This window comes from Ammospiza nelsoni, chromosome 18, assembly GCF_027579445.1.
Source record: "Ammospiza nelsoni isolate bAmmNel1 chromosome 18, bAmmNel1.pri, whole genome shotgun sequence".
NCBI lineage: Eukaryota > Metazoa > Chordata > Aves > Passeriformes > Passerellidae > Ammospiza > Ammospiza nelsoni.
Genome location: NC_080650.1, coordinates 5443700 through 5471390, shown reverse-complemented (window position 1 = coordinate 5471390; position 27691 = coordinate 5443700). Strand labels below are relative to the sequence as shown.

Sequence of the window (27691 nt, the reverse complement as noted above, 5' to 3'; positions counted from 1 at the left end):
TTTGCTCCAGATCTGAGCACAAATCCAGTTCTGGACCTTCTTCAAAAGTGCTCCAGCCTTGTTACACCCCACTTGACCAGAACAAACCCTTAAACAGATAAACAGCACCTTCAAAACAACAGCATTTTCCTGTCCTTATCTCAGAGCAAGGGCAGGAGCACTGGAAAGCTCAGCAATTCTGGCTGCACAACCACACAGGTATGATGTCCTACCACTCTCACATCTGCTGCAAGCCCAAATACACAGCTGTGGTAGGGCCAGCTTGTCTCTGGAAGCAGTTTCAGAGTGCTCACCTCATGTTTGGTGCTCTGGAAACTCATGCAAGGTGCTGCCCCACCCTCAGAAAGAACAGGAGCAGGAGATCAGAGCCCTCCACCGCCCGCAGAGCAGGAGGCCATGAGCAGCCCTGGTTTCACTGATAGCAGCAGCACAATTTACACAGCCCGTGGAAAAACAAACGGCCTCTTGGTTGATATCCCTGATTCCTTGGCTCGTGGCCCAAGGAGGGAAGCTTGGGAGCACTGAGCAAAGGATTCAGAAGACAGGCCTTGAGTCAAACACCCACCAGAGAAGTTTGTGACCTGTTCTTGCACCAGTTTGTGACCTGTTCCTGCACCAGGACTGAGCTGAGGAGCTCCTGGGAGGGCACTGCCTCCCCAGCTGGCTGCTGCTCCATTTTCCCTCCTGGTGCTGATTTCACCAGCCATCACAAGGGGCTGCTTGTCTCCAGTTTGGAATATGAGTCCCTAGTGACATAACTTGTAATCCATATAAAAAGCAAGATTAGAATGAGAATATTAACTTCTAATATTTCTCCTACTGTTCACCCTGCCCTAATCCAGCATGGCTTGCCAAATACTAAATACTAACTACTGCATCAGGCCTTTCTTTTGACACTAAAAGGAATTGAATCTGCTCTGCAGTCATGGCTTTAAGAAGTAAGAAGTGAAGGAAAAAGTCCAATAGCAACACTCTCTTTGCTGCTCTGTGCATAGCAGTGGGCTCAACCAGACACAGCAGCTACACAAACTGTTCTGCTGCAGTGCTGAGAACACCCAAAATATCTGTCTTCAGAAGTTCAGTGCTATGTTGGGTATTCCTGATCCATGTTAGAATTATTCCTTAACATTTACCATAGCTCTTCACATCCCTCTGTGCCAGCATGCCTCAGAGCTGGGTTCAGGCAAGGTGACTGCAGGCAGAGAACAATGCAGCACTTTCCCTCTGCAATCTTGCACTGGGGCTCAGCCCCGGAGCTCCCCTGGGCACACCTGCCTGTCCCAGCCCAAACAAACCTGAGACAGTGAGGGCAGGAGCACTCTGAGCTCTGCCTGGCAGTGCAGCCTGCTGGCAGCTCTGTGCTTGCTCACCCTCAGAGACACACACAGGAAGGTGGGGAGCAGAGGGGAAGTAAACTCAGCACTGGTTTTGCAAGGCTCAGGACAGCATTAGAGCCCTTCCCATGCTTTGAGAGCAGAGCAGCAGGGATGCTTTTCAGAGCTGGGAAAGCAGCCCCTGCAGGTGCTGGTCAAGCCCCTTTCTCTTGGCAGCCTCCTGTAGGGACCAAAGAAAACAGGAATTGCTGAAGGATCAGCAATCTCTTGGCAAGCACTTCCCAAGTCAGCCTGTACCAGACACTCATGGAAGGAGAGGCGTTCCCTGAAAGGCTTTGCCCAGGACCTGCAGAGGTGCCAGCTCACCCAACTGCAGCCATCTCATCCTGCCCATGCCAAGGGCTCTGGCAGGAGAGGGCAAAGCACAAAGCTCTGCACCAGCTCCCAGCAGGGTGGACAGCAGCAAATAAACAGACAGATGGCCTTTGGCAGCATGTTGAAAAGCATTTCAGCTTCCTAACGAGAAACAGCTCCTGCTGTGGGCGCTGGAGCAGCACTGGCACCATCCCCCTGTGCACCAGGCAGTGACACCAGCTCTGCTGCACATCTCAGCAGGGCAGTGACAGATGAGGTGCTGTGACAAAGCCCAAGTTCTTCCATCATGTCACTGCTACCTTGTGTGACCCAGGGGGTAGCAATAACAGCCAGGCTCCTCTCCATCATCCTGCCAGAATGAAACTATTTAGAGACAGCTTCCAAGGGCAGCCATGAGCCTGCTTCCCTGGCAGGCTCACTGGGCCAAGAGCTTTGAGAGATAGGGCCCATCTATACCCCTGAAGGGGGTGAAGGCCAGTAGGGACATGACTTCCTTCATTCCTATAAATGCAGGAGGTGCCAAATGTTTGGAATGTGCTTTGTAGAGCAGGATTAGCATGGGTCCTGCAAAGCTCTACTCGCCCGAGCACGGATTTTGCTTAGAGAGTTTCTAATCTCACCTGTTTATCCTGGGTGTGCATGATAATGAAGGTGTTCCAGAGCCAAGAGAGATGAAGGAAATGCATTCCTGATGAGCTGCTCCCTCTCTTCCAGCAGAGGACTCAACAGCCTACACAAGGGATTCTTTTTTGTGAGGGTTGGGGCTAGGCTTAGGCTTGAGTGATTCCAAGAGCCTAGAGCTCCAGGAAAGCCATGCCAAGGCCATCCCAGCATTGCTGCTCCTCCGTCTTTCTGATCTGAACCAGCAGCACTGGTGATGGGCTAACTCTGAGCACAGTCTCTGGGCTGAGGAGAGACTGCTGTGAGTGTTTGTATGAGCAATCCAGAGAACATGGAGCTGGGAATTCCAGGCAATAACAGACCAATGCCTTAGGTCTGTTGAGTTTGTGCCTGTGAGAACTGGGACTCAGGCTGGAAAGGAGCTGTTGGGAACAAAGGATGGAGTAATTCTGCTCTCTGTGCAGTGAAGGACTGAGGAGCAGTGAAGGAGCAGAGAAAGGGAATATTTATAAACAATATGAATATTTCACCCACACTGGGGGTGAGCAGTGATGTCCATGTTGTCCTACAGAACTGCTTCAGTTATGGGTCAGAGACAGAAGGGAAACTGCTTTTTATTTTCTTGCCATTTTTTCCAGACAGAAGTGGGACATCATCTTGCCCTTCCCCAAAGCTCTCCAGGCACATGGGAGTAGCTCAGTGCTGGCCCAGTTCTCTGAGAGATAACAACATTTGAGAGATTTGAGATAAGTGTTACTAACAACTCTGTTGTCTCTTGATTGCAAAGATTCAGTCCTGTAGACCCAGACTGATGAGACAAAAAGGGAATTTCTCCATATGGGTTTATCCAAAGAAACACTTTCAGCTCCCTTGCTTTCAGAGCCCAGCTCCAGCCTGCAGTTCCTTGTTCCTGTGCATGTTGATGGTTTGCAGTCACTGTGCACGAATATCCCTTGCAAGGGCTCATTTCTGCTCTGCAGTAGCGCTGTGAGTCACCAGGTGCCACCAGCGAGTCATCTCAGCCTCTGCTCATGTGCCCGCCGCTCGGATTCCACCCACAAAATTCAATATATCCGAGGTTTGCTCCCAGACAAAAGCTGCCAGGACAGAGAGGATTTGGGGACTTCAGCTCCCCAGGACAGCCTGTCACCTGCACCTGAGACACTGGGGCTACGTGCTTTCCTTCCTAGGGAAAGGAGCTGTCATTGCTGTCATTCTCTGCCTGGATCCCATTGCTGGAATTTCAATTCCACCTCCAAAATTGCATATATGCAAGGACTGCTCCCACACGAGAGACGTGGTGCTGGGGAACAGGCAGAAGTGCTCTGAAATGGAGGTAAACCCTCTGATTTAAGCCCTTAAAATGATGAAAAAGGGTGAGTTTCCGTCAATTTAACCCCTTAAAATTAGGGAAGAGGAGGGGTCTGCCTTCACTTAAATCAGCCCTCATGCTGTCACATCCAGTGCAGTAAGCATGCTTCCTCTAGATCTCATTATCTTCTGAACTGAACTGTACTGTCAGCATGTACCCTTTATCATTCTTCTAAGTGATAACAGGTTTTCGTTCCTCCAGCAAAATTAAAGCATAGAACTTTTGCCAATGACCCCGTGGCCTTGAGCTTTGAAGCAGAAATGCTTGTAAAACAATAAACATCTACCTCCCTTTCGGAAAAATCTGACTGTTAATGTGAAGGAGTTGCAGTGGCTATCTCCCCTTCAATCTTTTCCTTGATTGGAGATGACCTCTGAAATGGAGCATTTCATTCAGTTTGTTTTGCTTCGGTAATTTACAACAAACCTTTGAACAGAGAGAATCTTGTTTATTTCTGGACACCCGTTTCCACTAAAGGCTTTTCCCAGACTAGCACAAAGACTACCACAATCAGCCATCCTGAATCATCTGGACAAAATATGAAATTCGTTGGCTTAGACGTTTCTTTCTTCATTCTTTCCACCCTCACTGCTTTTTGGAATGCAGGTAAGTGATTTTCAAACATTTTGCTGCTTTTAACTGCAAATTTTTTTGACTTCTCTACTTCAGAATGCACTTACTTTGGTAAGAAATTGTGGATACCGTTTTTACAAGCTAAAGTAAAGGCACACAGGCCAGCTTTTACCTGCATAGTTTCATTTTCAATCCCTTTCTCTGTAATTTCCAGCAGGTCAGTGGATCTCTTCTGTAAGTAAACAGACAATCTGGAGAATGCAGTAAATATATTTAAAGACAGAGAAAAACTCTCCAGCTTCCCATATTGGACAAGTGCTTTTACTTCTCTTCTTTGCATTTTCCTGTGCTTGTTCTTCACCACCCACCTTGATCCCTGCCTTTCTTTTCACTTGTGTCCTCCCAAATAATCAATCCTCCCATAGTTACTTTTTCATAATTGCCTCCAATTTTGTAAGAACCATGTCCAAATTTAGAATTTCTGATACTTACCTAGATCATCTCAGCATTGCATGGTATTCTTGATATAGCTCCCAAACACTGTTATCCTTGCAAGATTCCACTTCCCAAAAGGTCCTCAGTGCTCCCAGCTGTCTCTGCAGCTTATTCATCTCACTTAATTCCCCCTGAACTTTGTGAAATCCAGATATTTTTTACAGTGCTACTGTAATGTCTGTCTTCTTCTCAGTGTTTTATTTGTTGAGTGGTTTTCCATGTGATGTCCAGTGATTACTGACAGTCTGTAAGCCACAAGCCTCCTCACCTCTCTGTGTATCTGCCGTGTTAAGGCCTGACTCAAATCAAATGCACAAAACAAAGACATTTCAATTTCTCTTAATAAACTTGTGTTGGAGCCCATTTCATTGCTGATTTTAACTTTCCAAGAGCATTGGCTTTCTGTTCTTAATGATTCCCATGTAGGGTTGATGGTGGGGTTCTGGTACATTTAAGAATTATCCTCAAAAATAAATGTAATTGGTGATACTCACTGAGGGGCTGCTCTGGAGATTTATCTGTCTATTACATGCAAAAATACCCATGGAATTAATGAAATTATGTACTCTCTGGGAGGTAAATAAGTGTATTTTGCTATTCAAAATGGAGCAACCTTAATGTGCAGGTGATTACAACCTTCACCTAAATACATTCCTAAACTAACATAACCAGCCTATTTTATTTACTTACAGCAGTCTTTTGGATGATGTACTTGTGCTTTTGAGAACATCTAGAAGAGTTCAATAACATTCCTGACTCTTTTTTTCTTCCTTTAACAAGGAGCTGAAGACTCTTGTGCACAGAGATGTGGGGAGCTGCTTGGTACCTGTTCTTGCCAGGTGACATGCCAGTCCTTGGGGACATGCTGTCCTGATTATAAAGAATTTTGTCTTCAAATTTCTCCATACTCAGGATCTCTTATGGGAGGCAAAGACTTTGTGATTAACAACACAGCTTTTGATCCCTCTTCTAAGCTAAAATGCAGGTGGGACATGATTTTATATTCCTCTGCCAAAGGGAAGCAAAACTTAAAATCTCACTCTCCAGCAATAGGCAATTACCACAAAACAAGACCAGTCTATACAGGAGTGAAAACTTTGTAAAGTTGTTAAAATCCTGAAATGTACAAAAGTTCTTCTCAATCTCACCCTCAAGGATACCTGTGGACTGTATTTCTACACAGGACTGTTTCTTTTAGGTGGAGTTATTGTGTGGTACAATCATAACTCTGCTCATTCTTCCCTTAACATATTAAAACAGTGACTTTTTGGAAGAGTTTCCTTTCAGGGCACTTGTCAATATTTCTTTAGCATTTCCCTTTGTGGGAAAAAAGTATTTATTTCTTAATCTGAACGAGAAAACAGCAAGACAGAGATGTAGGTAGGACACCTGATGTTTTTCCTGTAAGAGAAAGCTGTGGATCCTAAATGTGTCAGCCTGTATCACAGGTGCATGTGGCACGTGCAATACATACAGTACACTGAATTTTGATGACCCAGATGTTGTGCTATTATTTCCACAGAAGGTTCTGAGTGAGATTTTGGAGTCCTTCCCATCTGGGTAGCAGTACCTGAAAAAGTTTTCAATTCTTTATTTGGAAAACCTTTGACCAAGGCATTCACTCTGTAGAACACAACTGTGCACTTCGAAGTACCTGCAGAGTTACATAATTATAGCCAAGGCAAATTCCAGTGCAGAAAAGCAAAGGTCCTATGTCCTGGCAGGCCCCAGCTCCCTCTGATACTTGGAATAGATATTCAGTCCCCATATATCAGTCTTGAAAAGTCACAGGTGGGGTTAATCCCCAGGACTCTGGGCAAGAGCCCTAACTGGAATCAAATGGTTAAATAACAAGTGTTGCCTTCTGAGTTAACCTTTGCAACAGAAATGCTACAACAGCATGAAATTCCTTTCGTTGCCCTCACAGGACTTACCAGGGAAAAAAAAACAAATCAGAAATTTGCAATAACTGCATCATGGTCATTGTTAGCCACCCTGTAATCTTACCAATGCTATAACGTTATTTTCCTCTGCCTGTTGCCCCTTTGTTGCTAATTTACCATATCTCCCTCCTCCAGAAATTAAATAGTAAATTGAAGGTTTGTAGATTGCTGTATGTTTGTGCAGTTCGCAGCTGAATTCATATTGACGCAATGAGCAGATTTTTCCAGTTTATATTCCCTGCTACGAGCAAAACAGCCCCAGACTTGAAATGATCCCCTCATGACACAAGGTTGCTTGTTGAAGAATATTCAGAATTCTCCTTCTATCTACGGTGACATTAAAAAGTGTTTTCAACATCTACAGGTTCAAGAAGGAAATCACAACCAGTGGCTATATTGACAAGGATGGAAAAGCCCACTGCATCTCCCCATTGCTTTATGAGACTGGTTTCATCCCTTTTGAAGTTTCTACAGATTCTGGGTCAACATTTCCCTACTCTGGAACTTGGTTATCAGGTTACTTATATCTACAGCATCCCTTTTCTTGCTATATTCTTCCACCATGCATGCAAGATTATAGAAGTCTTTTCCTTTAGTTAAGTTTTATTCTTCCTTAACAGGCCTCAGAAAAGAAAGTCTCACTCGCCTCATGTTAATTCATCTTTTGAGAGATGAACTTTCACAGCAATTGAGTAGCAGCAGCAGCATTAACTGATAAAAAGTCCTGCTTTAAAATGAGATTGACCAAAACTGTTCCCACCTCATCCCTACTTCTATCCCTTTTTGTCCCCTCTTCAAATAATTGCATTGTGGTGTTGTAATCTAAGGACTGCAAGTATTAGTAAGGGTTGCATTCTATCAGCTTCAGCTTATTCTTTTCATGTCATGCATCCTGTGCTGTGTAAAACATACCCAGGGGAAATCCCGCTAAATCTTAAATAATAGAGTAGCACTTTTTCAGGACTATGCAAAGCCAAAATGTCATTAGCCCTCTTTTTCTGCTCTGCAATGCAGTACATCACAGCAAAGTTTCAGATGGAGAAAAATGCACTTTGGTAAATGAGACAAAATGGCAATACTATGGCACCTCCAACACTGGTGGAAACTTAACTCTTACGTGGACACACCAGACACTTGAAACAACTCATGTCAACATAGAAGTCTGGGGATACCAGGAAACAGGTAAAGTGACCCTTAAAGTGACCCTTTTCCTACAAGCATTTATCACACACAGAACTCTTGTGCAGAGCTCTGCACAGCTTGTGGTCACTTTCACTGCAACCTGCAAGTGTAAATAACTGATTACAATAATGTCAGCTTTTCCTCTTCATTTATATATGGGTGGAGACGTCTCATTTCAATCTTGTGGCTATTGCTCTTTTCCAGCATCCAAAACCTTTTTCCTCCTCTCTCTGACAGGTGACAGTTATTCAGAAAACTGGAGGGCTGAATGGAAATACCTTTATACTTTGGCAAGAGAAACCCCCAATACAGGGAAATATTCTTTCCTTCCTGTACCTGCTGAGGGAAATTACAGTACATGGGACTATGGAATTTTGAGAATTATACCCAGCAACTATTTTGATGGGCAGAGGCAAGTTAATAATAATAATAATTATAATAATAATAATAATAGCTACCTTATAAGCGGTTGGCATTCAAAACTGAGACTCAGGCTCCATTTCCTGGGAAAAAATGGGGAGAAAACTGGAAGGTCAAAAGTGAGAAAAACTCATAGGTCAACATAAAGACAGTTTACTCAGTAAAGAGGAGCATGGAGGAAGAATTATGAAGTCTCCCATGAGCAGACTGATGCACAGTTAGTCACCCAGTAAGAGCTGCTTTGGAAAAACACCCCTGCAGTTTTATTAATGGACTTGCTGGTCTAGGGCATGGAATATCCCTTTGGTCAGCTTGGGTTGGCTGTCACAGCTGTGCTCCCTCCTGGCCTTCTCCCTGGGGCCAGCATGAGACACAGAGAAGACCTTGACACTGTGCCAGCAGGAGATAAGCACTGGTTTATCAATGTTATCAGCACTGTCTTGGTCACAGATCTAAAATGTGGCTGCTATGAAGAAAATTACTGCAGCCAAACCCATGCTCTCAGCAGAGTAGGATCTGCTGATTCTTTTGTTTTGTCACAACTGTGGAGGAGTCCCTAATTGTGGGACTCAATCCCTGCAGCCACAGCCCTTCCTCTTCTATTTTGTATTCAGGTTTTTGCATTCCTTCAAATTTTATGGCCATTTTCTTTTCTTTCATTGCATATTTCCCCCTGATTTTTTGTGAACTACCTTTGTAAGTGCTCCATGGTTATTCCTTCACAATTCTTCCATATCTGCAGGTTTGATGTAGATGGTGTAGACTGTGAGTACATAAATGCCACCTCTTCAGTGTTACAACATATTGCTAATATGTCAGAACATTTTTGAACATAGAGGGATAACCTTTTCCCCTTCTAGAGGTCTTTTTATTACACTTTGTATAGATTTTTTTTCATGGGGGAAAAGCAGAGTGGCTTTGGAACATTTCAAGGATTCTGAATGATTTCTATAGCCATTAGTTCTGATATTACTGCTGTTGTTATATTTTGTTAAAGAACCCAGATATTCTTCATTCTGGCCTAAATGAAATTTCAGTGTCAAAAGGCATGAATACAAAACCTTCCTCTAAAAGGATCTATGTAAGCCAGAATCATGATTACTAAAATGTATTCTGATTATTGCATACTTGCTGCATGCTGTCCTGACGCCTTGTGAATTTGGAAAATTTTGATGTGCCATAACTTTTTGAAGGAAAAAGCAAGCAGTGGGCTTTGCAATGAAATAACTTGAAAGTCAAAAGATGCTTTTAATTATAATTAGCAATTGAGCCACAGTGCTACTGTCAAAATAATGCTTGTTCAGCTATCAGATCTATTTTTTGTTTCTCTTTTTTACCAGCAATATTCCATCAATCTGGAGCCCAGACCATGCATTGGCTTGGCACCTTGAGAAAGACTTCAGAAATGACCCAAATGCATGGGCAACTGCAAAATGTATGGAATGGGACAGAAAGGAAGAGTTGCTTCCAAACTTCAAGGAAGAAATTATAGACTGCCCTTGCACCTTGGCACAGGCAAGAGCTGACACTGGCAGGTTCCATGTAAGTTATTAACTGATCCCTCTGGCTTATTACAATTCCAGGTGGAAGCTTTAGGAGTGCCAAACTCCACACACACACCCCTGTTCCCTCTCTAAACATCATTGCAAGGACATTAAATTACATATAAATTATGCCCAAGTAGAATATCAAATGGCAGAGGTAAATACAGCTTATCTAGGCAGTATGAATAGAAGTGCCTATAGAATAGGAGATGGAAATGACACTCAAACAGGGAATTAAAACAGGAGTTCCAACGGCAGACTGAAAACACTCTGTGGAGCTGGGAGCAGGGATGGCTTCTTCAAGATCCTACAAGATCACAGTCTGTGTTTGAAGGTGATATCCCATGCTGTGACAAACTATTTCTGCCTAGTTTTTCATACTTTGCTGCAAACCCTTCTGCCATGTACATCAGAGCTCTAATCCATTATTTCCTTTATCCTGCTTCCTTCCTCCTTCTCAGCTTCACTGTTATCAAGGAACTGACAAAAGCTAAGAAATCAATTGCCATTCAGTCTACACTTTCACTTACACTGCTGATCTGAGGATCAGATGAGAGTGACTTCCTCTCCTATTTATGACACCAAATAGTGGCATGTGTTTATGCATTTAAAAAAAAAAGTTTAGGTAAATATTTTTACTATTCTGGTTATGAAGCTCCAAACATGACGTGTAAAAACTTGTGAAGATAAAGAATAGATCTACTGCCTCTGTCTAAGAACACAGGATAAACATTTACTCTGTGCCTGTGTTTGTTGTACACTTACAGTTGAATTCCCATCTGGCTGCCTTTGTTCTTCAAGGTCTGTTGTAACAGACTGCAAAATGTTCAGGTCAGACACGTGCTCCAGACACTTGAGTATAAAATTCACCATTTTTCCTATCATACCATGCTGTTCAACACGACCTTAACCAGTTCATGTCAACTTTACACACCTGTCAGATACAAAAGGTGGGAACAGAATGTAAGAACAGAAAGGACAATGAGGCAAGAAGCCCATTAAGTGTGAACATTGATCTTTTTCAGACAGATTATGGCTGTGATATTGAAAAGGGGAGTGTGTGTACTTATCATCCTGGTGCTGTGCATTGTGTAAGAGCCATTCAAGCCAGGTAAAGAACTTCTTTTAAACTGCATTTTTTTGGTTAATCCTTTCATCTCAGAGACAGCAGCATCACAGAAGTCAGGGGTGAAGTCTAACTGGATATCAGATAAAGCTTGGCAAACAAAATATTTAGCTGTATCCATAAAAAGTCAGTAAGCAACCCCTAAATAGAAAAGAACCCCACCGAGGTAAATGATGATTTTCTTGCTGCTTTTCTCAATCAGTCCCCAGTATGGGGCTGGACAGCAGTGCTGCTATGACTCCACGGGAACCCAAATCCTCACATACGACTCCACCGGAGGCAGCACACCTGATCGAGGACACGACTGGGGCTCACCGCCTTTCTTGAAGCCTCCCCGGATACCTGGCTTTTCCCACTGGCTTTATGATGTTATCAGCTTCTATTACTGCTGCCTGTGGTCTGAGAATTGTGACTTCTATATGAAAAGGCGGCCCTCTAGTGACTGCAGGACGTACCGCCCTCCCCGAGCTGGTAAGGGCTCCAGATTTCCTTATGGAGTGTAGATTTTTCGTAGTGTTGGCTTCTAGAATATTTGTGTATGTGCATATATGAGTTGACAATGGTGAGGGTATAATGTCCTGTGGAAAAATTCCATGGAAAGTTTCTCTTGATATATCACTTACAAAAATCTGTGTGTTTTTTAATTGTGCTGCAAGATTTTCTGTTGTTGAGCATCTCACTCATCCCTGGAACCTAAATAGCCAAAGCACAGTAGTCAATGCCCACAACTTTATATCATCAGTGTGGACTTCTTCAGAAAAAAAGGTGGTTAGAGGTGGTTAATGACAGGTAGGAAGTAGCTAGAAAAGCTGTCATGGTGAGAAACATTCATATCAAATAAGAAAGTTTTACAATTTACAAGATGTCTGGTTTTCTCCTGCTTGCTTTTAAATCAGTCTTCAAGTCTTGTCATATCTCTGTTGCTACCACATTTTGCCTTCTCTGCTGCTGAGATGCTGTGGTGTCCAGCAGGACTTGGCCTCCCATAAAGAAGTACCAAGAGGCAGCAGTTTGCATCAGGAAAAAAGGAGAAAAGTGTAGAGGACATTGCACTAGGTAGTTAGGGGTCATGAATGAGTGATCTGGCTGCTTAAAGAAACCCCATCAAAAGTATTGGCAGAAGTAGAGTTTGAATTTGTGAAAATACAACTTTACAACTTGATGGCAAGGTTCATTGTATTAGTTACTATACAGATTAAAGCATACAAAAGAAGATAAATTAGTAGGAACTTGCAGCAATTTACATGGAAGTTGGAAATGCAAAAGGGGATTAAGAGTGCAAAGGATATGGATGCAAAGATAAAGCAATAGCTCTGTATTCATGTCCAAATCTCCCCATATATTGCATGTGACAGACTTCTCTTTCCTTTCTCATGAACTTGAGGACTAACAGGTTGTGATTTTTGCTTGATCTTAATTCTCTTTTTGTTTTTAAAAATAGCATCTGCTTTTGGGGATCCCCATTTCTTTACATTTGATGGTCTGAACTTCACCTTCAATGGCCTAGGAGAATACACATTGGTAGAGTCTGATCTCACATCCCTGAGAGTGCAAGGGAGGACACAGCAGGCACACTTTCCCAATGGTAAGAGACGAAGTAGAGCTTCTGAACTTCTGAGATTTGCAGAACTGAGATTTGATATTTGCTTGATTTGCACTTAGCATCAATCCTCCAGCCATCTCTAGTCTTCTTTTTTGGCCATTTGTGAATAGTCACCATTCTGAAGATAATCAGAAAGCAGACAACATCTTCAGGAAAAGCTTCCCAATCAAAGTTTAATTGCTAGGTTTTTTATTGGGTGTGATTAATGGAAGTGTAAAGTTTTCTACTGTGTTTAAGAGCTCCAAAAAATTCTTATTTCTCTCCATGCCCATTCTCATCAATAAGGAAACAGAAGGCCAGTTCTAGAAATCAGGCAATGCCAGCTGATGCATTTTGATAGCATTTTTTTCCATTTGGAAGGAACTGGGGCTCAGGGGACAGGCCTGTCTGCAGTGGCCATGCAGGAGAACAACACTGATGTGGTTGAAGTGCGCTACTCTGAGGATCTGCACCTGGAGGTCCTCCTGAACCAGAGGGTTCTCAACTTCTCTGAACAAACTTGGATGGACTTGAAAGGTTAGTTACACATATCAGCCTTGTAAGCAATTCCATTCTGATGGAGCCCATGGATAGTTAAAGGTGTCTCTAGGTGCATGCATTTCAACTCTTTTCAGCATCCTTTTGTCAAGTGTTTTAGGTGGCTTCAGTGTCCATGGTTTCTATGTTCTCTTTCACTTGTTCGTAGTGTGAAGGTGTGGCTTCCCTTTAAATGCTTCTCAGAGTGCAGCTCAGAGTGGAAGGGAGGAAAAGCTGTATGAAAAAATGGTTAAAACTGATGATTTAAACTGATGCTTAAACACAGCATTTTTTTCACTGTGGATAATTAGCTGTTTTCTCTTCCTCTCATGGTTATAGGTCTCTTTCTCTATTCTACACCTGATCAGAACATCACAGTGATGTTCTCTTCTGGGTCTGGAGTGGAAATAAGGGGAAATGGAGGATTTCTGACCCTGACAATTCTGCTCCCAGAGAAGTTTATGAATCACACATGGGGTCTCTTTGGAGTAATGAATGACAATCTACAGGATGACTACACCTTCAAGAACAAAACCACCATGTCAGTTCATGCGAGTCCCCAGCAGGTGTTTGAGTTTGGAGCTAGCTGTAAGTAATTTCTATGGTCTGTTATTACATTTTCTTTACAAATTTAAGACAGATTATGATTTAAGGACTAGGAAATTAAGTCTGTGCCAAGCAACCAGTACTGGGGGAAGAGAAGAGAGTAAGAGAAATATGCCCTCCTCTACCCACCTGGGGAGTGAAAACAGAGCCATGGTGGAGGACTTTTGTTCCTATGTCCCTTCCAGCTCCAGCTACATTTCTGTAGATAAACACTTGGATTAATAGCAGAAGGTGGTCTATGTCGGCAATGTTATGGATGAATCTCTTTCTGTCTCTGTCTCCCAAGGGGCAATTGAAAATGGAACTTCTCTCTTTACTTATGACTCGGAATTCTTACTGGACAGTTTCTTTTATGGGGACAAGCACAATGCCTCCTTCCTGCCCGTCTTCTCCCCTCATGAGGACCCTGCTGATCCCCTGCTAGAAGAGATGGTCTCACGCTGCGGCTCTGACCCATTCTGCAGATTTGATGTCCTGACAACAAGAAACCTTCAAGTGGGAAGTTCCACAAGGCTTTCCCATCAGAATCACAAGCTGCTGGTAGAACATCTAGAGCCAGGTGATACAACATTCCACAAAACATCATTACAGAATAACAGGATATTCTGAGTTGGAGGTGACCCACTGGGATCATCAAGTCCAAATCTTAAGTGAACAGCCCATAGGGAGCAGCACTATAGATATTTCTACTGGGCATCTAAAGAGTTAACACTGTTTGAGGAGGCTTTGCTTAACTGTAGGTTCATGCACCTATAAATAATCTGATTTTAGGGAATCATCTTTGTACCAGGAAATCTCTGTACTGATAGAATACTTAGGCAAACTCAAATTTCTTTCCATTTCTTCCACTATAACACCAGAGCACAGAAAGTTTATCTTCATTTTATATGCATTAAGCTGTCTTCCTTGGACTTAAAAATAAATTTTAAAAGTAGCAGGAAGTATTGTCTTTCAGATAGTTTAAAAATCTTTGTTTTTCCATGAGTTGCCACTAAAATTCTGTTTGAATCATTGTAATGGAGATTTGCTGGTCTAAGTCCTAAATACTCTAACCAGATATGTTTCTTTTATTAGTGATCTCTTGTGGCTGGCTGGATCATCCAACCAATGGAAGAAAGAATAGTACTAACTACCTGCTGGGCTCAACCATCAATTTCACCTGCAGTGAGGGCTATGAACTCACAGGAGGGTCACAGGAGAGAACCTGCCAAGTGTCAGGAACCTGGTCAGGGGACACACCCCAGTGCAGCCAAGAAACAGGTCTGTTGCCTTTTAGATATCACATATTGTCACTAAAAAATCATTATCAAGGACAAGGCAACCTCAGAATACCATGATGGCCCTTGACAAAAGCAACTTCTCTTACTTGGTAAAGCATTGGACATGAGATATCTGAATTTCTAGAAAGACTATTATTCAAATCTATATAACAGGTGACTTAGGGTGGTTTTGTGTGTTTTGGTGGAGATATTAAAGTTTTTGTTTTATCAATGGGTACAGGTACCTGAAGTCTGGGTGAAAAGAGGATGGAGCCAGGATTTTTTCAGTGGTGCTCAGGGACAAGAGCAGAGGCCACAGGCATGCTCTGAAGCACAGAAGCTTACCTCTGAACATCCGAAAACCCATTTTACTGTGATTGTGACTGAGCACTGGCACAGAGAAGTTTGAATATCTCCCTCCCTAGAGATATTCAAAAGTTATCAGGTCATGGTCCTGGACAACTCACTCTGTGTGGTCCTGCTTGAACAGGGGAGTTGGACAAAATGACCTCCAAAGTTCCCATCCCACCTCAGCTGTTCTGTGATTCTGTGATTTGAGAGCAGACACAGCCCACACTTGTTGAACTCTTTCACTTTTTCTTTCTAAAATATTATCTTATCTCAAAACATAATTCTATTATTCTGTAGCAGTAAAAGTATTGTGAATGATGCAATAGTATTTAGTATAAATAACACAGATTTATTCCCCCTCTTGTGTCACTACTAATAGATTATCAGTTAGTCTGGGATTGTTGGATTTAGTAGCAGTTTAGTAGCATAGGCTGTCTCTATGATTTACAGAAAATGGCCCAAAATTTTCTTTTTATTCATTCACCACATACACTCCAAATGTCCTCAAGATGGCAATATTTCAAAGCACCAGGGTGGTGCAAGGCCAGATGGCATGTTGAAGCACTTTCAATGCTGAGTTAATAGCTCCCAAAAGCACTCATCAAATAATTCATACTAACATATTCTCCATTCTAAGACCCTTCCAAAGAAATGTGGGAAGTGCATTTCACATCAGCAACGAATTCCTGTCATGCTGGCACATTTCATCAGCCTCTGCTGCCTGTACCAATTGCTTGTACATTTCCAGTGCAGTTCTCAACTTAGCAATATTTGTAAGATGAACTGCAGTGAGTTTGGGCAGCAGAAAAATTCACAAAGGCCAGATCTTAAATAGGCAATGGCAAAACTTTCTGCCAAGCTGAAAGCTAAGAATATTTTTCCACTGCTGCCATCAACCACATACATACTGGATAAGAGCCAGTCAGTCTCAATAAGCAAAACAGATGCTGACATTTACACTAGCAAAAGGGGTACAGAAAGGCAGCCCTGTGAGATCAGAGGAAAGGAGCTGGAAGATATGCAGGGATTGATTGCATTCAGAATGATGGAGATGTGACACAGCTTTGTGGATAAGCAAACAAAACCCACAGTGTTTTCCAATGCTTTCCTGGAAGGTGACAAAGAAAAACAAGGTGTGAAAGAATTTTATTGATCTGATTGCAACAAAGATCTTCCTTACTATTTGATATTTGATGTTCTAGTTTTTGTAATGTGAACCAAAATTGATGGTTTTTATTAGCTGCAGGAAGTTGGAGTATGGCAATGCTGCCCACAGCAGCAGGATGCTGACAACACCAACAACTGAGCAACACAATATAAAATACAAATTTCTCCATTCTTTTTTCTTACTGCTATGCCCTACTAGTGGCATTTATAGTTAGCCTTGCTTTTTTTTCTTCCATAAGGCGCTCTGCTAGATGTCAGTGATTGTTTGTGAAGGCTATTCTATTGACAGGCCCAGGTCTCTACAGAGAAGAGAGGCAATACAGTTCCAAGTTCCTTTCACTAATATCTAAACTTCTCATATTTTTAAAGCATGGACAGCTAGTACTTGCTTTTCACTAAATAAACTTCTGCCCCTGGTCCAAGACACAGCTGAAATCCAATGCCAGTTTTCCTTGTCTTACTTCTCTACTTGGCTATTTTTTCTATTCTCCATCCCCCAAGCCGTCTCTTCTCCAGAACAGAAAAGGTCCTTGTGTTGTCATAAGCTATTGTTCCCGAGGTCAATTTTCTCTGTTGTTTTCCTCCTTACACAGCAGCATGCTGCTGTTTCACCAACATCCATTCTATCAAGTCCTGTGACAAAGACCTTCTTGACACCAGGCAAATGCTGACAAAATTAATGGACAGCCCTTCCCAGTTTCTGGGTGCCTGAATGGGTGATCACTGACCTAGCCACTGTGATCAGCAGTCACTTTTTCACTTTGAAAGTGAACTATTAAACACACACTTTGTCAAGTTATTTCTTTCATGCTGCTCAGGAGCACAGGGCCCAGCCCTCTGTAATTCTAAGCTTACAGGTGTATTTCTTTACAGTTCTGTGTCCATGACACTGCAGTTTTGTGGCACATCAGGTTCAAGCTCTGTCTTGCAAATCATCGAGGTTTTTTAATTGCTATATGCCTTTTCAAAAGGGAATATTTAAAATAAAGACATGGGAACCAGGAAAATTGGATAGGAAAAGAGGTGGAAACAAGAAAATGTAATGCCAGTTATTTTACAAAATCCATTTTGGTATTTTGAAATTCAAATACAAATTATGTTGTTGGGCCTGCATATTGTTGTTTTTGAGTTTTGCTTCCTTGGACTAAAGTTTCCATGGAAATCCGCTGCTAATAATTATTTTGCTATGCTTCTAATTACAATCCCACTGCAAGTCTTGCCAGCACCACAGCAAGCTCTCTTCACAGAATATCACAAAGAGGAAGAACAAAGAAGCCATCCAGCAAAAGCAAAAAGGAGATTCTAGTAAAATGAGATGTAACATCCAGCTAAAAATCATAAGATAGTGGCAGCATATGTACATAGAGTCTTTTTGAGACAGACAATATGGTGATATTAAGGGTAATCTAGTTTTGTTTGTCTTTTGGGTTACATTCTCCTTTCCCCCCCTCCTCCTCTATTCACTTTCAGATTTCCTTTTCCAGTCTCAGGCTCTGTGTAAATGCTGTTCATTTTGAAAAGCTGTCAGAAATCTCATTAGTCTTCTGTGTTTTTTTCAAACACAGAGATTTCACAACAGAGGCAAATCACTACTGGACTAACTACTTTAGCCAGTGGTGGGTTCTCATCACTTGGCAGGGACTGGTGCCTCCCTGTGAAGGATGTGTAACACAAACATTAAGCCTTGTTAAGAAGTTACTGGATGATGGATCAACGCTTGTGAAACAGTTTATGTATCCCATTTCTTTCCTTAAACTTCACTATGAACCAAATCAGCAGCTGAATAATCTGTTCTAGGATCACAGAAGTGTCTGTTATGCCATCACTGTGTGCTAGGCTGTGGGTTGGGCGGGTGTGACAAAGTGATGGAAGGAAGGGCTGACAGAAATGCAGCCCTGATGTATTGAGGCTCAGATACAAAATGCAGGAATCGTTGTTTCTCCCAGACACTTCACTCCACATGCTGCATCTCTTAACTTTTACAAATATTCTTATATGGTAATCTGCTACTGCTTAGTAGAATAAGAAAACAAAATTATAGTTTTTATTCAAAATTTGTTTCATATCTGGTTTCTTTCTCTCTTTCAGGTGTCCTTGTTAGGCAGTCACAGAATCAAGCAGATACTTTTTTTGTTTTAGTGTGTTCAAACTCTCTGATGTAATGTAGTCACTTCCCTTTTATGTAGATTATTAAGCAGCAAAGGTAGTTTCAAAATTTAATGCCAAAATAGGGGCAATATTTAAAGTAATCAAACCATATGGAATAAAAATTGAAAACTATTTCAGTTGGGATTGACAGTTCCACATCAATATTGCACATTCAAAATGTTGACGACATATTAACCACTAGCCACCCTTTGTGTTACAAAGCTTTTGCAGCCACCTGCCCTAACAGTTAAATGTAGGAATTCTGTGAGTTCCTAATCTTTACCAGTTTCAGAGAATCTGAAAGGGTAAAGGGTTGGAAGGGACCTCTGGACATCATTCAGTCCAATCCCACTGCCAGGGGAGGCAGTTCCACAAAAAAAGAGAACAGAAAAATTAACACTACATGTACAATTTCAAAAATTGTCATGCAATTGCATTCAAACAGATATGAAGAAATGTATATCAAAGTCTTCATGGGGTTTTTTTGTGGTTGGTCTCTGTTTTTCAGCTATCAAACAAGTAATTGTTATTGGCACTGTCTTTGGATTAGTTGGCCTTGCAGTCCTGGGACGTCTGGGTTATTTATGCACAAAGAAGAGGTAAGCCTTGACTGAACTGAAAACAGAAATGAACCTCCTAAAGAAATAGCAACTGCTATGACTTTTTAAACAATAATTTAGTAATGACCACTGGCAACAAACTGCCAGTGTGCTACAGGTTAAAAAAAAGTGCAACTGATGTATAAACACTTAACTGTGTGTGAAACTGACTAGTGGAGAAAGAGGGCAAAGTGGTGAATGAAAATGGTTTTGCCGGGAATACTGGTGGGCTGAAATGGAGATATGGTTGATTTTCTGAACTTCGTTAGCAACTGTTACAAATTTTTAATCCTTCTCTGTTCCAGTGTTCACAAGTAATAGAATGCCAGCTAAAATGGAATCGAAATTGAGTGAACGGAAAGAAAATGAGGTTACAGCCCTTGGAAAGAAGACTCTATGTGTGAGGAAGAACTACATACTTCTGAACCTGTCACAAAAAAGAAAAAAAAAAGCACAGTGCCAAGCTAACAGAACACTGATATTGTTTTTCAGTATTTCATCACTTAAAAATGCTACATTCACAATTAATTCAGCTCAAAGAAATAAGAATGTGGCATATTATGCTGTGATATTTAAATTTATGGGTAAATCCATGCTACTATATGAAGACCATTTTTTCCTTTCTATATGTGTCACAAAGGCCAAAAGAAATGTAAGCATACTTTCCCCCTCAAAATCAACTTTATATGGCAGGAAGTTTCTGTGTGCTAAAAGTGAGATGCATCTACACTGTGTATTGATACAATAGTTAAGGCCTACAAACTGTATTTTGATTGTTCCCCTACAGAATAGTAAATTGTTCTCTGCCTGTATGGGTTGCTATTTGATTACACAGCAGTGTTGTAAAGGGGGTACAAGGATGTACCTTGTACAAAGGATGTTTGCCCTATTTCTGTTCCTGACAAAGCAACTTTTTAAATGCTTTTTAAACTGGTCGTGTGGGGGGTTTTTCATATTGGTTGGTTCATAGCAAAGCTGTTTTACCATTACTAAAACGTCTCGCAGACTGGGTAAAGACTTTGTAAAAGTTTAGACGATTGCTTGAGATTACCACCTTGACACTTTGTCCTTTGGGATCTTCATGTAGATGAAAACAAACAAACAAAAACTCAAACCAAACAAACCACAAACCCAAACCCTATCTTTCTGCACGTGCATTTTCAGAAAGCAACGATGCTCCTTTCGGCTGGGAGCTGCTGGCTGCTGTGTTTTTTGTCGCTCTGGGTGTGTGTTGTGCTGTAAGCGTGGGTGTCCCCTCACGTCCCCATGTCCGTGCCCGCCCGCCAATGCCCCGGGTCCCTGGGCGTGGTGGGCTCCTGTGGCTGTGTGTTCCTGTCTGTGTGGCTGTCTGTGCGGCTGTGTTCCTGTTTGTGTGTCTGTCTGTGTTCCTGTCTGTGCGGTTGTCCCTGCCACCCGCGGCCGGGACAACCCGGCCTCAGCTCCGCCCGCCTCGGGACGCGGCCTGCGGGGGACACGGCGGCTTCAGCAGCCGCGCTGCTTTCTGCCAGCGCCCCCCGGTCACCTCTGTGAGGCGGCTGCTCTGCCTTTTCACTTTTAGAACGACGCCCCAAATGGCAGCGTGCGGTGCTGGCACCTCGCCGCCCGCGTCCCTCAGAAAGTTTGCAGTGTTCTCTCCCTGTGCCGTGTCCGTCTATGCCTTTGTGGCTTCAGGAGAGGCGAGCCGGGCTGCACCTGCGCTCGCCCATCGGCTCCGACACCCTCAGGGGGAGCCCAGCGGGGCAGGGGCAGCGCCAGCCCCCGGGGCTGACGGGCTCTTGCCCGACCTCTTCCGCGGGACACTTGGGAGTGACGAGAGCAAGGCTTGGACGCTGCTGGGATGGAGGAGTCTGTGTGTTTGTGTGTGTGTTTGTAGTGAGGCGTCCCGGCTAGCGAGGAGGGCTCCGCGGGGCCAAAGCGCTGCCCCGGGGCGAACAGCACCAGCCCGAACGTGTCGGTGTCAGAAGTGGAAGCGGCAGCCCTGCGGTCCCGCGCCGCAGCAGGTTGGGATGTCGGTCTCTATCCTTTCCTGTCACATGGCTGGTAATAGGATCCCTCATCTGCCACTCGGCACCTCGCCGGGGCGCACTTACAGGACACATGCTGTAGGGCCTCCGCTTCCCGCACTTTGCGCTCTTCCCGGCCGCCTGCCACCCCCGGAGAGCCGGGGCTGCCGCCTGCGAGCGCGGCGCGGCCCGGCGGCCGCTGCCTATGGAGCCTCCCGCCCTCGCCGCCGTCCTGGCCTTCTCCGGGCTGGCGCTGAGCTGCTGCCGAGAGCCCGTCCTGTCCGGTGAGTGCCGCTCCGCGGGGAGCCGGGAGGGGGGCGCGATCGGGGCTGCTCCCCGAGCTCCCGGCCGGGCTGAGCGGTGAGGGAGCGGGGCAGCCTCTCCCCGAGCTCCGCAGAGCCGCAGCCCCTCGCGGAAGGGCTCTGCCGGCCGGCAGCGCCTCTTGGAGGTCTTGACGACGTCCCTTCCTGCTCGGCTGAGCCGTGCCGGGCGTGCGAGCACCCAGCGGGTGTTTCTGCCGGGAGTCCCGGGCTGTTTGAGGCTCTCCCCGTGCTTGCGGAACTGGGAGCTCGGGATCTCCTATGAAAGCGTGATGTGAGAGAAAGAAGAGCAGCACGTTTCTCTATAAAAGTGGTTCGATCTGCGGAATGGAGGCATTTAAAGGGAGAGGGGCGTGCGGTTGTTTGTGTCACTGGGGAAAAGCTGGGGCAGCAGAGCCGGAGCTGGAAGGGTGAGCATCCCGCCGGTCCGCAGTGTGCTGCCCCAGCTCCCGGCCAAGCCTGGGCTCCTCTCACCATGTAGAAGCCTGCAGCTTCGCTTCCTAAGGTGATTTTTCACTTAAAATTTCTCGGCAGTCTTTTGTCCTCGTTTAGTTGTTACTAATGATTTCAAGTACTGTGGTTCTCCTCTGGTAAACATTGGCCATGCTTTGCAAGATCAGAAGTGGCAGTTCCAGATGGTCACAGTCATCAGATGTGTGGTCCTTCTGGATACGTTTTGTGTATTCTTGATTGCTGTCTCTTCTTACAAAGTAGAATTTGCTCTCTTTCTTTTTGAACACATACTTGCTCATCAAGTTTTTGTAGATGCAACTAATTAGATACGGAAAATGCATAGCGATTTTCAGGGAATAAAAAAACTTTCACAAAAAAGAGTTCTGGTAAATTTTAGTTCTTCTCAGAAGTAAAACACGAGAGTATTTTCAGATAAGCATTTAGAGAGCTGCCTAGACAGGACCATGTCTAAGAGTCTTTTCCCAGTACCATTAGGACGTGCTTGGTGCACTCAGTGGATGCTCCTTCCTTTGCTTGGCTTGAAGAATGTTGGCTTGTAAGGTTTCTGAACAGAACACTCCATGTGTAGCCATGTCTCTCACAGAGGGCTGTGTGACAGCCAGTGGAGGATATAGCCCAGTGTGAATGTTTGGCTGCTAAAGAGGACAGAAATGCATGAGCACAAGCAGCTGGGGCAGGGGGAGGAGGGAAGGGTATATGATGCCTCCAAAAGAAAGTGCAGTAAAGGAGAATGGATCTAGAAAGCACTGCCACCCATGTGTCTTCTGCTCAAGAACCTGGAAACAGTGCAAATACAGCAACTTGTAATTTGCATGTCAAGTACAGGATCTGCAGAGTTCCTGATATGCACAAGGTACACATAAGGGTCTTCATCTTGACCCTGAATCCCACAGAACTGAAACGGGATCAGCTCTGTCAGGCTGCACTTGAAACTAGCAGAATTCTGAAATGACAAACGTTGCTATTGCTTTTGGAAGGCAGTTTGTTGAATGGTATGTTTTTAATGCCTATCCCTTGTTTTGGTTTTTTAATGCGTGTCCTTATAAGCTTATTGTAAAGTGCAGTCAAAATAAAAACTGTGTCACCATCACTTGCTAAGATAGGAGAAAAACTTCAGGAATTACTATATGAGAAATTACTCCAGTTGTCAGAAATGAAAGTGAATAAACAACCATTTTTGCACATAGTATTATGGTACTTTCCACATAACGTTTCTGCTTTGCCATGCAATGTTCAACAGTTTCTATTAACACAAATACTGACATTTCTGCATTCAAACCTTGGCATTTGTGCATTCAAACATCACCCATACAGAATTTCTCAAGTGGATCAGAAATAAGAAGTGTGTGGATAGATTACCTACCATTAAAGCACTGTTTGAATTTGGTGAGTTTTGTGTTACAATGCCAAAAAATGGAAATGCTTTCAGCAAATGTTAGTTTTGGTGAACAAATGTTATTTTATATACTCAGTGCAATAAGTTGTAATTTCTACTTTCTATATTTATACCATTCATTTAATTTCCCCATCAGAAATGTATGTGATTATCAATCTCTTTTTCCTTTCTCTGTTTTCTTTCCATTTAGCAATACTGAGTCACCATGTCCTTGGTTTTTTTCCCAGCTGAATCTTTCCTTTGAGCTGTTATTCCAGCCTTCTCTTACAAACCTGGTATCTCTTGCCATCTAATTCTCTCTAAGCCTTGGTGATTCAGAAAGCAGTTCTACTTGATATGCCATAGACAAGCCTCATAAAAATACTTTAAAAAGCAATTTTTTTCTCTTTCTAACTATGCAGATAGGGGATGAAATAGTCAGACATTTCAGCATATCATGCTTGTACATGCATAGAGCATAACTCAAAATCCAGAGTTATGTGAATAGATTTAAGCAGGACAGAGCCAAAGAAGTAGGAGGGAGTCAGGGATTACTTGCTGCCAGCTGCAAAATTTTCATTTTTGTTATATCACACCATAATGGTTGTGCAACTGACCACTCCCTTCATCCACACAGTGGCTATAGCCCATCCTGATCAAATTGCCAAAGGGATTCAGCCCTGCCACACTTGACAAGGGAACAACAGTTTGAAAACTTCACAAAGAAAGAAAACAAATGGGTGTATTAAGGAACAGAAATTCTTACGGGGTCACATCACACATTCTTACTTCCATCACACATTCTTACTTCCAGTGATAAAGAATCACAAGGCAAGCAAGTGTGTTTGCATCTTGTGGCTGAGGACCAGCCAGCAGCTGCAAAGCTCTGGCTAATATAGCATGTTTGTATTGTGCAAATAAAAAGACAAAAGGGACAGAATGCACTTAGAAATAATGGGAGCTGTCTCTTGTGCTCATAACCTAACTCGTCTGCTTCCAACATATTCCAGAAAAGGTCTGGCCGGACAGATTTTTTTTTTTTTCCAAATAAAAAGCGATGAAAAGTGATTAGCTTGACAATTAGAGTCAAAATTTCACAAGGATAGCAAGTTCACATGTATGACAGCTCACACACTGCCAGAGAACACAAGTATCAGCTCTGCATGTCTGTACATTTCCAGGAATGTGCATTTTTACAAGACAGATGCTTCAGTCAAGGTTTGAGCAAATCTCAGGTGACATAATTCAAGTATAATCAGTTATTCACTGTGGCTACTTTCTGGCTTGGACCAATGCTAATTAGGTCTCTAATTCTGACTAGCAAAAATGATTGCATTTGAGGACTTTCAAAAATTAAATATGTATGTCTGTGTGTGTGTGTGTTTGCATGGATATGTAGAATGAGCAGATACAATTCTTAAACTACATGTGGAGTGCCTCCACATTGTAAAGGAAAAAATGATCAGCTAATCAAGTGCCCTCATAGCATCACATCAAAATTTAACTGTCTGATTTAAGAAATGGAGAGTTGTTTCTAGGAATTTAGAAAATTGCTGTTTTAAACAAAGATAATTCTTTCATGATGGTTATTCTTTAGCTTGTATCAACTGTTCTATTGTGGGAGGTTCTTACTGTTACAGCACAGGCACAGAAGCCTGACAGTTTTGATGAGTGGTTGTATTATATTAGTATGAATTGGAATAGAAAAGTATTGAAATGCAAAAATAGTACACTATTTTTTTATTTGGGTAGATCTAAATCAGCCTTATACTCCCAAAAGCATTTATTTTGCATCATAATACGGAATGAGATTTTCTTTTCCTGACCACTCTTATGATAGTATGCAAATTAACTTTTGGTTCAGTCGATAAAACTGCATCTTCAAAGAAAACCATTGCAATGCTAAAAATATTTTTAATAATGACCACAGAAGCCATATTTGTGTCTTTCATCTCCTGAAGCTTCTTCTGGTTTTAATCAGTGTTCCCACATGAAGAACTGTGGCAACCTATGATAATAGAATCCCTATTCACATTTCTAGGGAAACAGCAATGTTCTCATTTGAAGAAGGTGATGTGGTGTTCTGCCCCTTCCACCCGTGGGCCCCTGCCTCTGTCACTGCCGGGGTATCTTGGCATCACTTAAGTGGTTTCTGTCCTTTCCTCTGTGCATTACTTTCTCATTGAAGTGTTTCTGCTGTCTAATTATACCCTTTCAATCAAATTAGAGACTGCAGCATCTGGTTAGTGCCTGTAACTGTTGCCATCTGCACCTAGATACAGTGCTTCCATTTAAGGAGGAGTGCTTAAATTGCAATCTCCAGCAAGAACTAGAACAGTTTAGATAGAATGGAAATGACTTAAAATTATTCTTGGAATACTCTGCAAGCACATGCATCAGGCAACCCACACTGAGTCACTATCGGACCTGGCACCCTTGGTTTCATACCCTTATATTCTGCTTAAGTATTTTTCTGACTTCTCTAAAAGGCTGTAGGAAAAACAAGTGAAAACTGAGCAGGCAGTTATACCACGTAAATTCAAGGAACCTTTAATTTTTGGTCCAACCTTACATTTAATTACAATGCTGTAATGAAACCCAAGATTTAAATAGTAGCCACTTTCATTTATCTTTCATTAATCTGCAGATCTTTAAAAGAAAACCTTGCTTATTGTTGGGCAGTAGGTGATAGGATAATTTCTGGCTTGGGTAGGCTAGTTTCAGGTTGATAATTGTTGTCAGTCTCTCTGGACGCTGCTCAATGCTCCAAGTAGCTTTGAAAACATTAAGCAAACAAAGTGGTTTGGTTTGTTTTTTTTTCCTCTCCAGTGGAATAGGAAGAAGTTTGTCATTCTGAATTTTCAGTCTCAAAAGCTATGTACAGGCCTCAAACTTGGAAAGTACTCTAAGAAGTCATTTAAACCAATCCTGAAACCTCCATCCCTTCAGCCTGCAATTTGTAGTGTCTCTAGATGGATGTCTTTGAGAAAATCATTGGAAGCCAGTGCAGACTCTGAAATGCCAGTGATTTATCATCAATAAAACATCAGGCTGTTATAGTCTGCACTACCTTAATTTTTCAAATGATCCTAAAGTGGCGCCCATGTGGAGTGCAGGCAGCCATGCAGTCCCAAAGTAACAAAGGAAAATGATCATTGTAAGGTCCCTACATTGAAGAAGAAACCGACACAGATGGAAAGAATTTCTACAACAGCTGCTGTTTGATCTTCCAAATGTTGATCTGGCTCTAATAAAACTAATTGTGAACCTGTATCACACACTGAGTATTCACTTACAGTGGACAACATCCCTAGTCTTGTTTTCTGCTTTTTTGTTCTAGCAGTTGTCACTCAGTACATGCTTACCTAGCCTCAGCATTCATTTTAAAAGTTACTTGCTGTCAACCATGGCACCTGATGTGTGGAAAACTAAACAGCCTTGACAACAAAGTGCTGTCCTCTTTTCTCATCAAGGCTCATGAACATTAGCCTGAACAGCATCTGTTGGGACCTTCTGTGACTAGAACCACTGCAAAGGTTCTCTGATTAATTATCTCTGATTAATTCTGTTTACAGACATCCCCATGACACAGCAGAAGCAGCAGGGTCATTAGGCAGTTAATTGAGTGAAATCATCATGGACACTGATTCTAATCACAGATTTGACATAAGCCTCTACTTCAAACTATGTCTGAAACCCAGCTGACTAAGATCTTAGAAGTATGAGGTCACACACTTCTAGATTTGAGTGGTCACAGCTTTCTTCATGTCCTGTCTGAAACCCTATTGTTTTAGTAGAGGTTTATAGCTGACAGGATGATCTGAGCCTTGCGTGCCTGAACAAAATCCATGTGGCAAATCTATCAAGCCCAGTGGCAACCCGATGCCTTCTTGGGGGCTGTGGTGTCCCCAAGGTGTCTGTCCTTGCCACTGGGAGAGGATTTGAATACAGTGCAAGTTCCGCCACAGTTTACCATAATCTTACAAAATTTACAGGAATAAGGCTTGCTGAAATTCACAGAACCAGTAGGAATTTTCTTGAGGCACAGTTCTGATGGTACATTCCAAGTGAGAGGCTTCATACCCTAAAATGTCATGGGAGTATCACTCAACCTAAGGGTGCCACAACACAGAGGTGGCTGTTACTGGTTGATTTAATATTTTCCCCCTCCCTTTTGCATAATCTACCAAAGAGAAATCAGGTGATTTGAATAAACTGAAAAGTTTTACCACCAGCATTCAGTCCAGTCTTTTCTGACTGTTTAGTTTAGATTACCTCATCTGAA

General features: G+C 42.7%; 2 protein-coding genes across 4 annotated transcripts in view; both read left to right on the top strand.

Moving 5' to 3' along the window:
* Positions 1-3530: 3530 nt before the first annotated feature.
* Positions 3531-20364, top strand: SUSD2 (sushi domain containing 2). 3 transcript variants are annotated; one of them, XM_059485145.1, is made up of 15 exons: positions 3531-4308; positions 5551-5755; positions 7078-7229; positions 7728-7895; positions 8133-8307; positions 9656-9857; positions 10885-10970; positions 11188-11456; positions 12427-12570; positions 12949-13104; positions 13444-13692; positions 13997-14269; positions 14785-14970; positions 19186-19234; positions 19540-20364. In XM_059485145.1, the coding sequence occupies exons 1-15, from the start codon at positions 4242-4244 to the stop codon at positions 19550-19552; spliced, it is 2394 nt and encodes a 797-aa protein (XP_059341128.1). In that variant the 5' UTR covers positions 3531-4241; the 3' UTR covers positions 19553-20364. The 3 variants fall into 3 exon arrangements, with proteins under 3 accessions (XP_059341128.1, XP_059341126.1, XP_059341127.1); XM_059485143.1 differs by having other exon boundaries at positions 19144-19234; XM_059485144.1 differs by lacking the exons at positions 19186-19234; positions 19540-20364 and adding an exon at positions 18053-18265.
* Positions 20365-21343: 979 nt separating this feature from the next.
* Positions 21344-27691, top strand: part of KREMEN1 (kringle containing transmembrane protein 1) — a 28163-nt gene continuing 21815 nt past the window's right edge. The window contains exon 1 of the mRNA XM_059485480.1: positions 21344-21521. Within this exon, the coding sequence (XP_059341463.1) occupies positions 21443-21521 (79 nt within the window). The 5' untranslated portion in view covers positions 21344-21442. The remainder of the gene's footprint in view (positions 21522-27691) is intronic.

Excerpts from the sequence above, each read along its gene's own strand:
- SUSD2 (XM_059485143.1), top strand. The coding sequence starts at position 4,242 with ATGAAATTCGTTGGCTTAGACGTTTCTTTCTTCATTCTTTCCACCCTC. Across the intron at positions 5,756-7,077 it reads TCTTCTAAGCTAAAATGCAG|GTTCAAGAAGGAAATCACAA; the intron begins GTGGGACATGAT and ends CAACATCTACAG. Across the intron at positions 14,971-19,143 it reads CCAGTGCAGCCAAGAAACAG|CTATCAAACAAGTAATTGTT; the intron begins GTCTGTTGCCTT and ends TCTGTTTTTCAG.